The sequence below is a fragment of the Colletotrichum navitas genome (genome assembly GCF_030913465.1).
Source record: "Colletotrichum navitas strain CBS 125086 chromosome Unknown LY79scaffold_6, whole genome shotgun sequence".
Classification (NCBI taxonomy): Eukaryota; Fungi; Ascomycota; class Sordariomycetes; order Glomerellales; family Glomerellaceae; genus Colletotrichum; species Colletotrichum navitas.
The window spans coordinates 603,547-616,693 of record NW_026850552.1 but is presented as its reverse complement, the minus strand read 5'-3'; the positions used below and the strand labels follow the sequence as shown (position 1 = coordinate 616,693).

The window sequence follows — 13,147 nt, the reverse complement described above, 5'->3', positions numbered from 1 at the left end:
CCCTAGCCCGAGAACGCGCAGATGGAAAGGGAGACGATACCTAGACCCTGGGAAAAGGGATGGACAAATCAAAAGAAGGGAGAAAAGTCCGGATTTTTTTTTATCAAAAAATTATACTAGGGGTAATCTATCTAGGATGGACTGATAGAGGCCCGCACAATGAATCTCAAAACCGAGGAGGGACTGTCACAGCGACCTGACCCAAGCTTCATTTGTGACATGGAACCGGCACATACCAGCAAGCAAGCGCGGGGAACAAAGAGCTTCCGACTAGACAAAAGCAACGCGCTCATGTTCGTGTTTTTTCCCCTCTCTTTCTCCAACAATTAGTAGATTATTGCACCAAGAGCTGTCTATCAGGACTTTGCAACTAATAACCAAGCCGTTCCGCCTTGCTCTTTCACTCTCGTAGCGACGCCCAGTAAACAATGTCTGCTAGAATGTACACAGGGCATGCAGGGTTATTCAAGGGAAAAAAAAAAAAGAGAAAATGGCCAACCCAACCCCATAGTCGAAAAGGCCAACACAACGTCTGTATGGGCGTGGAGTCTTTGTTCCTTTTTTCTTTTTTCGATATGTCCAGTCTCGTTGTTTTTGCATCCCAATCGTCCCTCTACACCCCAGCACTTCTTCAAACGTAAATGCCATTTCCTTCGCCCTACGAGATCAATGCGCCAATCTCGCTGCCAATGCTCTTCTTCGTTCTCCACAGACCCCTCTTCTTCTCCTTCTTGGCCTTCATCGCGGCCCAGCCCTCCTCATCATCGTCGTCCGAGTGGGTGCCTGGTTTGTTAGGCGCCTTCGTCTCATGTTGTTGTATGATCTTGGGCGGCTGGTCCCATCCCATGGCTCCCGACATAATTGACATGTGTCGGCTAGAATCCAGTTGGGGCGCTTGCGTTACGGGTCTGTAACGGCCTGGTAAGCCCACGTTGCTCCGTTCCGAGGGTGCGATCGAGGGGGCATACCCGGCACCTTGGGCGTGGATGCTGGGTGCGTACCCGCCGCCACCGCCCATGCCTCCATGAATGGATGGGGCAAATCCTCCTCCAGGTTGGATCCAGGACGAAGAGCTGGGCTGCACCATGCTCATCGTTCTCGTTCGGAGGTCGAGTCGTGGAAGGTCCAGCATCGAGTCGCCAAAGTACGACTGTCTTTGGCTGTCGTGGACCGTGGGGGTACCGACGTGGCTCATGGGTCGTTGCATGCCGTTCATGTTCTGACCCGGCGTCGCCATCATCTGCATGAACTGCATCTGCATTTGCATGAACTGCTGCATCTGCTGTGTCATCTGGATTTGTGCCTGATCTCCCGGTGTAAGCATCATCTGGGGTATTTGGGGTTGCATCTGGGGCATTTGCGGCATGCCTCCCATACCACCGCCCATGGCGTTCATTCCGTTCATGTTGTTGTACATCATCTGCGGCGGGATTCCGGTGATGGGGTCGACCGGGGCCCCTGTGAAAGGGTTGACATTCTGTGCCTCCATGTTAGGGCTGCCTCTGCGCATGGCTCGAGATCGTTCCTCGCTGGCGATCACGCCGACTAAACCACCCACGGGGACGGCGGGCGCCTGGGCACCGGGTGCCGGTGAGCCTCCGCCGAACGTCAGAGACTCTCGGGGAGGGGCGTTGATGAGGCCAGCACCCAAGAATGGGTCTTGCGGCAGCTTTCTCGCAAAGGCGGGCAGGTGTCCGCCACTAGTTCCTCTGGGTCCAGTTCCCTCGCCCATGCTGGACCCGGGCCTGGCAGGCTGACCAGATTGCAAATGGACCGACGACCGCAGGTCAGGGTTCGATGCCATGTTCATGACCCGGGCTGGGGGTTTGTTCTTATTCGGGAAGCCGTGTGCGGCCAAGATGGCAAGCGGGACTTCTTCGTCCTCCTCTCCTTCGGAACCGTCAGACCTACCCGTCATCGGACCTGAAGGTACGGCTAGGTTCGGCGTGCTGAGTGATACAGAAAGATTGGGCCGGGTGGCATGACCGGAAGGACCGGACATTGGGGACTCGCCCGTAACCTTCATCATCTGCTGACGGTAGACAGCCATGTGTGCCTCCTGCTTCCTCCTCTGCTTGGCAGCCAGCTTCGCCTTCTCAATGTCATCCTCATCATCGTCATACTGATCTTCGTCATCATCGCGGCTGTCGTTGGAGGCCTTGGCTGTCCCGCTAGTGTTGTCATCGCGTTCCTTGTCTCGGCGATACTTTTCAAACTCGGCGGGAGTCATGACTTTGTTGCGAGGCGGACTTTGGTTGCTGTTAGACGTGTAGCGGTTGTGGTTTGTGGGCGGCTTCGGCTGTTGTGCCCTCCCGTTGTCAAACATGTTCTCCTCTTCTTTCTTCCCGTCAGTTGCCTCCCACGCTGTCGAGAACGTGTCTTCATTTCGGCGAAACCTGCCAGGTGGGTGCGGGTTGTTGGATTGACCCGAACCACCCAGGAAGCGGCTGGCTGCCAGTGAGTCCTTTAAAAGGGTCGCATCCTCATCTTCAATGATGTCGGATGGCACATTGTTGCGAAATACCAGCGGCGAGCCGTGTCGAGGCACAGGTGGTGGGACAGATGTGCGTTCAGTGGTGGTAGGGGAGTTGGAACCGGAGTCATGCAGCAGGTTGTCGTGAGAGTGTTGGCTGCTCCACGAATAGGGCGATGCCTCCACTTTGGCGGAGTGATCAATCTTGATGGGCGAGGGTTGAGGCTGGTTTACCCTGTTCGACGTAAGGGACCGAGGTCCCAGGTTGGACTTATCGTTACCGGGAAGCGTCATTTGGCTGGCTCTCTTGTCAAATCCGGAACCCTTGAACATAGTACCGAAATTGCTACCAAAGTCGAGGGCAAAGTCCTCCTCGCTGAGCTTCGGGGGCGTGACAGTCCTGTCAGTGGAGTCTGTCAAGCCTCGCGGTCTCCTGTTGTAGTCGTCGTCCGATGACGCCTTGGGCGGCGGAGGCGGCGGAGGAAGAGGATGATCGTCAACGGAGGATGCTGCGGCTTGGTGCTTCTTCTGACCGCCGAAGGAAAAGGTCCTGCCGGCTTTGCTAAGGAATCCACCGGAACTGTGCTTGGAAGCTGGCACGTCAGTGTGTGATTTCCTAATCGATGATTTCCATTCTTCCTGAGCCCCTTGGTGGCCAAGGTCAGCCGAAGACGGTGTGGTTGAGACGTTGCTGTGGCGCGATGAAGTATCTGTCGAGGTTGTTTTGGTGGTATTAGATGACCCACTTCCCCTAAAGCTGAGTCAGTCGACGTTAGACACAATCCTTGCCGTGGACCTGAAATGAATTGCAGGCTAGGGGGGAAATAGTGTCGGCCACCGAGAGAAAGAGGATCGACCACCACCAAACAGGGCAGCAATAGACCGCTGAGTCCGAGACATGCCGCTGTGGAATGCCAGGCCACCCTCTTTTCTTTTTTCCTTTTCTTTCTCCCATGTACTCTTGCTTTCCAGGTCTCTCCTGCTCTCACCAGATTCCACTTTCATCTACCCCTTTGTCTATGGCCGAGAATGTGTTTTGAAATGGGGAAAGAAGAGTGATTCAAGGAGAATGGTAGGATGCACATACCGGTTGTTCTTGACGTCCGCGAACATGTTGCTGTTGTTATTGTTGTTGTCTTCGAGAGACAGGTCCGAGTAATTGTTCTTGGGAGGAATTGCCGTCGTGATCGACTTGACGAGTCTGTGTCCACCGTCGAAAGACTTTTGGCCTACAACCTCGGTCCTTTCCAAGACACGGAAAGACGTTGGCCTTTCCTTTGTCGCTACCGGCTCTTCATGGAACTCGTCCGAGTCGACGGTGGATCGCCGCCTGCCGAAAGAGACAGAGAACCTAGGCATGTGGAGTACCGGTAAATAGATGCCCCCCAGCGGGATGGGTTCGGTACGCGATTTTACACGCAGCAATTCGTAGAGCGGGCTTCGTGAAGATTAAACCCGGGGGTTTATTCTTGGCCTTGGGTTGGGGCCGAAAAAAAAAAAAAAAGGCGATACGAGGCGGGTCAGCCGATGCGTTATGCCGACAGGAAGCCCAGACTCGAACGGGCTTTGTTTGTGGCTCGTGTCAGCGTGCGGTGCGGAGCGTGGTACAAAAGTGCGGTAAGCGAAGCGGTTCTGCGTAGCGGTAGAACCACAAGTGTCAGCTGCTGCGACTGTGAATCGTGGTGTGCGGAAGAGCCTGCGCGAGGTGTCGTGAGACTGTACGCGGTACGGGTATGCGTGTCGGGGCTATGTGGCCACCCGTGGGGACCCGACAGACGGGGGAATGAAGGTATTCGGGCAAGGGAGCCCGCCAGCAGCCTTAGCGATGGAGTTGACCTAACAGTGCAATACTTTCTGCGACGCGCGCCGCGGTGTCGCGAAACGAAATGGAGGGAATGCAGCTATGTATAGGTTTGGGCGGATGGGCCGAGGAATGAAGATGACGAGAGAATTGGGCTCTATGACTTACCGGAGGGGGATCTGTCGAACAAGACGAGATAGAATGGGATGAGGCGACGACAACGACGTCGATGGTGACCCAAAAGATGATGTGACGGCTATTAGTCTATAGAACGTATGCGAGGGCGTGAAAACAGAAGCTGTATGATCTCATTCAACTTTTGACCCAAAGCAAAAAAGATGCAGCAAGCTGGAGCTGGGCTGTACAAGGCGACAGAACCCGATGATCATGGACAAGCAAGAGGACAGGAGGACTACGGGGCTGTGAACCGGGTAGGTAGGATAGGTAGTGATTGGGGTATTAGAATATGAAGAATAAACGAATGAACAAAATATGACCGAGCCGTGGGTCGGGATAGACACAACACGAAAGGATACGCAACAAATGATGACAGCAAGAACCAGGGCCGGCGAAGCAGTCGATGGGAGAGGTTGGAGTGAACGGGTGGGAATGTGGAAAGGAGGAGGCGATCGGACCAGTAAGTACTGGTGTGTGTAGGAAAAGTGATTTAGCAACGGCTAAGGCAGGTCAGGGTAAAGGCCGAGCAGGGGGGAAGGGGGGGATGGGGTACCCACCTATGTCGGGAGCGTGAACAAGAGAGAGGAAGGGAAAGAGAGAAGGAAGGAAAATCTCAAAGGCGGTTGTCGCTGCTTCTTCCCCCACTACGTCTTCGGTTCAGCTCTTTCCTCGACACACTGCCCTGGGCCCCCTCAACGCACCCATTCGGAGGGCCTATTCTCGTTCGGAAGGAGTGGAGAGACCAGGCAATGGTTGCTAGGAAAGGTGGGCTTGATGCACTTCTCACCAACGTCGTCCATCGGCCAGCCCACACAGCCTGGCCAAACTGGCCCAGCTGACGAGATGCCTGCCCTGTCTTCCCTCTTCTGTGCTTTGTGTCTGTTCGTACGTGTACTGGGGTATGTACACCACTTCTTCGCTTTTCTCCGCTCTGCTAGAAGTCGGACTTCTCTAGGCCCGGGGGGCCTGGATCAGGGACCAAAGGCAAAGGGGGAGGGGGGGTGCGAAGAAGGGACGAGGGGGGGGGGAAGATGCTTGGTGGCGTGGCATGGATTTTGGATGAGCAGACTTGGGATGGGATGGCCCAGAGAGACAGCCTGCACCGCCGCCCGTACTGGATTCAGTAATAGTATAGGTAGTCCGTTGGCGTGCTGCTTGCTGTTCTGCTGAACCATAGCCCATGCGCATGTCGTGTGAACCCAAAAGATCGGACGCGCATGAAAATCGGAGATGGGGCCCGAAGCCTTGCCGCCGCCGACGACGACGACGACAACGGTGATGATGCTTGATGATGAAGGTTACGCATTTTGCCCACACCGGGGAATTTCGCCCTCGTCTTGTTTCTAGACTGCGGTCTTGGGTGGCATTTCGGAGGATTCATGTCCTTTGGAGGACTCACCCACCCGGTCTAGCATGGTTGAGTGGCGCTGACACAATTGTCCATTGCCCCTTACTCTGCCACCACCGTCGGCGGCAACAATCCTCGCAGCGGCTTGTTTCTTTCTTCATGCAGAGTAGCGTCGGGTGGTATGGGCTACTTGGACCTTGCACTGCGTCGCCCGCCGTCAAGGTTCCCGTTACCCTACACCCGCCACCCAGCTGCAGCACTAGGGCTTCCGGCCCAACCTCTCGCCCTGCAGCCTGTAGGTCTTTGCCGATCCAGGCTCGCGACGCCTCGACTTCCGCTGAAATACACCACACAAAGCTTTGGGGGAAATACAAGCAAGCTTTGGCATGTCATATGAGTGGTGCCGCGGACCGAACGTGCTTCCGCACGGGATCGGGCGGATTAGACTTCTGAGAGGCAGGCAGCTTCAACGGACAGACGAGTAATTTGTATGCAGTCCAGCAAGAAACTGTGTGAACTGGGTACCGCATAGGGTGAAAATGTATGCTGGCCCGCTGCGAGGCCTGGACAACCCTTCATGGCCGCCAGGCACAGTGCAGTCTTGGGGTTCTAATTTAACCTCGGAGCCGCCGCCATCGCATTTAGAGATGAACGCTGGACAAGACGTCCTTATATCGGCCAGCCAGGACGACTGTTTCCAGCCACGAAAGCGCCCGTTGAATCCATACTGTATTTCATACTTCCTTTTACACAGGCGGGCCGTGGCTTCAAGAAGTGGCTGTAGTAGGGTCGGTATCGTGTGAAGTGGATCACTTCTGGGGACAGATACTAATGCTCCTGCCACCACAAGCCAATCTGCTTGGGCTGCCCAAACGAATGTCCTAGTTTTGCTGTGCTCACCATGGCGCGCGAGACTTGGGCATGTTCAGTCTACCAGGCCCGTCATGGTGGAATGGTTGGACGTGGTTAGACATGAGGTCAGTCGTTTCCCATCCATGGCGGCTTGAAGTCTGGGGCGCTGGTTTGAAGACAAGCCCAAATAACCCGGCTGGAGGTAGACAGATGGGGACGAGTGTCTCCCTGTCGTCAGGGTAATGTGTTCATCCCACGGTGAGCGATCCAAACTAGTGTAGTAGGGCCGAGCAGCATGTCTGTCCCATTTCCTGGTGAATAGCGTATTCGTAATACGTTCGGTGTCTGTTTCTTGTTGGGTACGTCGCGAAAACTTCAGATGCTCAGACCGAAGGGTACCGTGCGCCGAATCCGGGCACTGGATAGAGGTCAAGAGCACCAAAGACTGTGGGTAGGGTCGTCTCTTCCGGCGTGTTTGACCGTATCGAGGGTGATGTCGAGGAAGCACATGGCTTGGCAGAGAGGCGACGCTGAGCAAGAACGGGGAGGGGCCACGAAGAACAAGGACGGTTCGCGGATGGCCGTTGGCACACGAGCGCAGGCGAGATGCCGTTCCATCGGCAGCCCCAGGCTTGCATACCTTCAGAGACGATTGAGAAGACGCTCCGAGACCGCGTGGGCGACAAGTCGGAAGCCGATTCGCTGCGCTGGAGGAAAGGCGAAATCGAGAGCTGCGATTATGGGATTGACAGGGGGGGCGTGAACGAAGAAAGCAATCAGAGAGCCAGCTAGTGAGTGGGATAAAGGCTGGAGGCTCAGAGTGGAGGGTAAGAGCATGTGCATGAATGGACGGATGGAGAGAGGGGAGAAAGGAAGGATGGATACTGCAAGGCACCATCCGTCCCGATCAACGACGCTTGTAGGGCAATCGATTTGCAGAGTGTTCATAACCCGGGATTCCACATGTTTTTGATGCTTTTCCCGCAATCACGCAAAATACGGGAGCGGATGACGCCTAGATACCTAGGGGTCTGATTTTCTGGAAGTCGCCTCCCATCTCTGTAAATAATTGGACGCTCTCCTTCTTTCTGCACGGAGATTGTTCTTGTCTTCGTCTCGAGTCAAATCCCACATACAATTAACACCCCCGAACACGAACCAAGGGGTAGATGTTTTAGAGAATCAAAAGCGAAGGAGAAGAAGACGCAAGAAAGTCCCCGGGGGGGAGGGGGGGCCTCTTAGTGGAACGCTACCCTCCTCGAGTCCTCGTAGCCCCAGAAGGTCTTCACGAACATCAAAGACAATCGTGGAAGCTTGAATAGTGGGTGGCCCTCTCCATCCATAAACTACATTCGTTACTCCGCACAGTGTCCGTAGATAGTTAGTGCATATACATACGGATACCTATATCAGTCCAATTCATCCACCCACCGACTCTGCGCGTGAGCTTAACTGGCCGACAAGTGATTTGTGTGGAACACGCATAGTTACCATCGAGTCGGGTTGCAGCTTCACGTGCCCACCTGTGGTGAACCCATACTGGTGGTGCTGGTGGGGCAACATCAGGCTTCGAGTCGGCGTACGTCTTCGGGTTGTTCAGCTCAACAAACGAGCGAGGGAGGGCCACAGCTTGCTCTCGAGTCTCTGCAACGTATCAAGAACAGACCGAAACATGCGGAATAAAAACTAATAGTCAACGTTCAACGCGATGAGAAGGGACGTCCCGACGGGCTGACTCCGCCGCAAGGTCTGTAGCGGTAATCGAGCCCAGCGAACCTGGAAGTGGCTGCTGATGTGTAGGGGTGGGGGGACCGGGGCAGCCTTCAACCTGGAACGGACCAACTCACCTCTCCACTGGATTCCAGGGAAAAATACTGTCAATCACTTTCCTCCCGTTTCTACCTACCTAGTTGATAATGTTTTCCGTAACGCATGCCTCGTATCGCCCCAAGTCCGCCTTGGGCTGATCCTCGGCCACGCAGGAGAAAAACTTGCGGAGAAGAGGGATTCACATCCTCTGGTGGTCTGACAGGAAGCCAAGCCCGGACTACAAGCAAGATCCTCGCTCGCTGCCGGACCGAATTTTGTCTCGTGTCCCCGGGTGTCGGCTGTCTCGGTGCATCGGGGATTGTACACAAATGATGCGAGTAAACAACGGGAGCCTTCCAGCCAGAGTGGCCTTGTCAAAGTCAGTAAGGAGACGAAGAAGGAAACGAGACATGATCTGACTTGCCCTCACTTGCCATTTGCTCCTACCACCTTGCAGCGAAAATGAGCGTATATCGATACACTGGATCCTCCTCCGGCAGGGACGCGAGGTATCCGCCCATCCGCCGTCTGTACAAGTACGCTCCAGGGGACGACAGCACATTGCGTCTGTCGGCCGGTTGACGCGCTGCAACTGTTATACGCGCATTGGGAAGGGGTTTCTCTGCACAGGCGGGCGACATGCCACACCTGGAGAAAACTTGACCGAGACCCCAAGAGACGTGGCCAAAATCCCATCGATCAGTGGAACAACCTGAATTTGGGCACGGCCGAAGATTCGATTCAAGACAAGCCCATCCAACGCGAGTACCAAACCCGTTCTCTGAGAGAGTGACACGACCCAGATTTATCAAGACAATGGTACCACGATCAAGGAAATCTTCCAGAGGAGTGGGGGAGGGGGGCTGTGACAGTGATGCTGGTATATCTAACCCTCGTTCATAGCTGACGGACATAAAGCTCCATACTTGTTTTTCTCTCTCTCTTCTTTCCGCTGTGGGTGGGCGCTGCAACCGGGTGAATGGCAGCTCGGGGCTCAAAGGGGGAAGACTCATATCGCTTTGAACACCCGTTGTTGGTTTGCTCCGGCTTGGTTCCCCAGTGTTAGTGTCCACACCCCGGCTGACCGCCCAGAACGATGCTCCTCTTTGCGACATCATGAATGGACGGTCAGCCGGCATCTTACAGCCCTCCGCTGTGGGGAAAGGTAGAGGAGGGACGGAGAAGGATTTAGATCTCGGGCCTCTGGATGGATGTACCGCTTCCTGCTTCCTCCCTCTCGCATCTGTTGGGCAAAACTCAGGCGGCTGAGGCGGCGGGGGTCGGGGACCCGGAATCTGACGATAGCCGCTGGTGCGCGGGCGGTAAGTTGACATTGGCCGCACCACCCGTGAATTGGTGCAAGGGTTGCCCGAGGCCGCCCCTGGCAATGCGATCAGCAACAACACGCGCTGTGCCTGGAGCCAGTGCTTGGGTACGTAGCAGTGCATTTTGTACCTGGACCGTTACCGATTCGGTACTGGCCCCCTTCGCGGCAGGAAGAATGGAACAGGGGCCGGACATAAGCGCAGGACAAGCGTGCAAGCCTCACAATGCAACTGGGCCGAGCAAAGCTTGTGAAAAAAAAAGAGGGAAAAAAAACCAATGCCTCCATCTGGTGCTGCTGACCCGATGCAGAATGTTATGGCACGGATACGTATTACTACTATGTACGTCGTACTTGCATGGAGCGGTGAGTTCATGGGAGGAAAGAGGGGGCGGCGGGAAGGTGGTGCTTTTTAGAGCTATCCTTCATTGTCGAGTTCCCGCCCTCAACCCATACGAGCTCTATGGGCCTACTAAATGACATTGCCCGGTTGCCCCGAGTACCTACCTACCAGGTATCAGGCAAGTGGAAAAGTCGATTTCTCCCCCGAGCGATCTGGAACTCTTGGTCCGCTGGCCTGGACTCTAATCGGCCCCATCCGTCATCAGCGTACATGGTCGTGTACTATATACAATATACATTATGGGCCCCTCGACGATTGCTGTCTATGGCCTTCTTCGGGTACCTACTACTAGGTAATGAATTGTATCCATGGTACTCTCAATCCTCAATGGCCTGCTTCCTGTCATGATTCCGTCATGGACATGCCTTACTAAACTTACACAGTATGGACGGTGTAGCCGGGGAATCTGAACCTATTCGACCGACTGCCAATCATCGCCTTAGCAGGGGCGCAAGCCATCTGCTTGCTATGCCAATCATTGAGTCCTTCCAAAACCCCCCACCGTTTTCTAAGCCTTGTTCCCCAATCTCTCTCACCGGTGTCCACGACCCATGTGGCATATGTACTTGTATATATATACCTTTCGGCCATCGACAGTCACACCCAGAAGCAGTCAGCACCGTCACCCAGAAACGGCGTAAAACATCCAACTGATGGGCTTTCGTCTGCAAGATCCCATGCGTCTCGTGGCCCACTATCGTGGTTCGCTCGGGCATCAAGACTCATGCTACCCCCCGTTGTCACCTCAGTGTCTTAATGTCTCCTGCTACGTCCTGCAACCAAGAGCACAAAAAACAAGGGGAAAAAAAGCCTTCCATGCGTGCACGGCAGTTGCCGTTGGCTGAGCACCCACATCACACCAACGAATCAGCCAATTGCAGAACCCCTCACCCCGCTCCCACCCCTCCAGCCTTTCACAACCCCTCCGGATCGTAGGTTGCAATTTTTTGGAACACTAAAATTCTGCCATCCCCCGGTGAGGCACAACCCCAAGTAAGTTTCTTCGTGTTACGATAGTGACGGCGCACAAACGGGCGCAAGACAACCTTGTTTAGATCGAGAGAGATTCAAAGGTCCGAGGGGCTGGGAACCGCGAGGCTCTGTGACACATCTTGGGATAACTACGTTGCCGCCTCCCCAAATACCCTTCCATCCAAGCCTCTCTTATAGTCGCATCTTACAGATATGGCACCCACGGACGCTAGCGAGCACTGCCGCCTCGTGGTCCTCTGCTCCGGCTCGGGTACGAACCTGCAGGCCGTCATTGACGCCATCGCGGCCGGCACGATCCCCGACAGCAAGATCGAGAGGGTTGTCGTTAACAGGAAGAACGCATTCGCGGTCCAGAGGGCCGAGAAGGCCGGCATCCCCACCAGTTATTTCAATCAAGTCTCCGGGGGCTTCACGCAAAAGGGCGAGAAGGACGAGAACAAACTGAAGGAGGGCCGCGCTCGTTACGACGCCGCCTTGGCCGAGGTTGTTCTGCAGGACAAGCCGGACCTCGTCATCCTGGCTGGGTGGATGGCCATTTTCACATCGAGCTTCCTGCGGCCTCTCGATTCTGCCGGAGTTCCTGTCATCAATCTGCATCCCGCGTTGCCCGGTATGTTGCTCCACGTTCGCCTCCGGCGCAGGACGCCGTGTCGGCAGTGATAGTAATACAGGACCGTCTGCTGACAACTGCCGTTAGGTGCTTACGACGGCGCCAATGCCATCGGCAGGGCATACGACGACTTCAAGGCCGGCAAGCTGAAGAACAACCGAACCGGGGCCATGATTCACTACGTCATCGAGGCCGTAGACAGAGGAGAGCCTGTTAGTCTTGCCCGACATGTCTTGTGCTTGTGCAGCGGCTGACGTTTTCATCAGATTCTGGTCGAGGAGGTTGAGGTCCGCGAAGATGATAGTCTGGCAGACCTGGAAGAACGTATGCACAGCGTTGAGCACCAGATCATCGTCAAAGCCACGGCCAAGGTCGTGCAGGAGATACTGGCCAAGAAGAAGCAGCATTGATGGCAGCAATTGGTCGAGTCAAAGAGCCTGTAGGCAACAGAACCGCATGTCACCGGCTTTGCGGGGACTCGGTGTATTCGAGCCCCGGCTGTCCGGCTCAAGTTACTTGAGCTCCTCTTGATATGTCCGAGGTTCTTGAAAGGCAATGCCAGGGCCCGCCTCCTCAGCGTAGCCTTCGTTTCCTTTGAGGCCTGCACTCCGATGGTGAAGGACATGATAGCGACAACCCGTATAGGTCTGGGTGTTACATGTCGTTGTGGGCTCTCACCAGAAACTCGAGACTGTTAGCATCGGGCGCACCAGTGGAAGAGGCCCTCAACTCCCTCAGCCTCGGCGTGTTGTCCACGACGATGTGGGCGACTTTCTGAGTTCGGAGACCAGACGAACGGGAAGATAGTTGTGTAACCTGCCTTGGGTTTGAAGGCAGCCTCCGGGGTGGGGGAAACCTATAGAGCCAGAGCCTAGAGGCTACAGTGATACACTGCCATTTGATATAGGAAGAAGAGCCTTGCCTCGATGGGCTCGAATTCTGTCAAATTTCTGACTCGCATCTTAGCGAGCAGTACCCGGCATGGCAGTCGGCCATTGATTTATGCAGTCGGCAAACCTCCCATTGTACCGGAGAGATTGGGAAACAAGATCCGATATGAGTAGGGGCATGGCCAGACAAGGTGGGTTTTCTAGAAACCGCCAACACCTGCTGTCAAGCAGTTGCGGCTCTGGGAGGACCACGACAAGGGAGCCGCACCCAAAAGCGCCAGAACATTAGCCAATGGCAGGCATAGGCAAACTACCTAAGAAAGAATCGAGCAGTTGGAGAGTTGAACAGGGGGGGGTTCCGACTTCCTTTTTCCATTCACACAACAGCAACAAGCCCTCGAAGCAACCGTCGTTGCCGTCCCCTCGTGTGAACCAGAGCCAAGTGCCTACTACGTAGGTTACCATCG

At 55.1% G+C, this 13,147-nt stretch overlaps 4 protein-coding genes across 4 annotated transcripts; 2 read left to right on the top strand and 2 right to left on the bottom strand.

The window, feature by feature from the left end:
- Positions 1 to 658: 658 nt before the first annotated feature.
- On the bottom strand, positions 659 to 3,832 carry LY79DRAFT_507062 (uncharacterized protein; the record flags this gene model as incomplete). The annotated part of the gene is made up of 2 exons (XM_060553785.1): positions 659 to 3,164; positions 3,561 to 3,832. 2 exons carry the CDS (start codon positions 3,830 to 3,832, stop codon positions 659 to 661), a joined length of 2,778 nt encoding a protein of 925 aa, XP_060418768.1.
- Positions 3,833 to 5,468: 1,636 nt separating this feature from the next.
- LY79DRAFT_325938 (uncharacterized protein) lies at positions 5,469 to 6,488 on the top strand. Its single transcript, XM_060552454.1, has one exon. It carries the CDS (start codon positions 5,740 to 5,742, stop codon positions 6,250 to 6,252), a length of 513 nt encoding a protein of 170 aa, XP_060418767.1. The 5' UTR covers positions 5,469 to 5,739; the 3' UTR covers positions 6,253 to 6,488.
- A 2,360-nt stretch (positions 6,489 to 8,848) lies between these two features.
- On the bottom strand, positions 8,849 to 10,166 carry LY79DRAFT_326260 (uncharacterized protein). The gene is made up of 2 exons (XM_060552456.1): positions 9,916 to 10,166; positions 8,849 to 9,841 (listed from the first exon to the last, which is right to left on the bottom strand). The coding sequence occupies exons 1-2, from the start codon at positions 10,070 to 10,072 to the stop codon at positions 8,904 to 8,906; spliced, it is 1,095 nt and encodes a 364-aa protein (XP_060418766.1). The 5' UTR covers positions 10,073 to 10,166; the 3' UTR covers positions 8,849 to 8,903.
- Positions 10,167 to 11,372: 1,206 nt separating this feature from the next.
- On the top strand, positions 11,373 to 12,200 carry LY79DRAFT_507117 (phosphoribosylglycinamide formyltransferase; the record flags this gene model as incomplete). Its single annotated transcript, XM_060553789.1, has 3 exons — positions 11,373 to 11,790; positions 11,878 to 12,002; positions 12,057 to 12,200. The coding sequence occupies 3 exons, from the start codon at positions 11,373 to 11,375 to the stop codon at positions 12,198 to 12,200; spliced, it is 687 nt and encodes a 228-aa protein (XP_060418765.1).
- Positions 12,201 to 13,147: the final 947 nt, after the last annotated feature.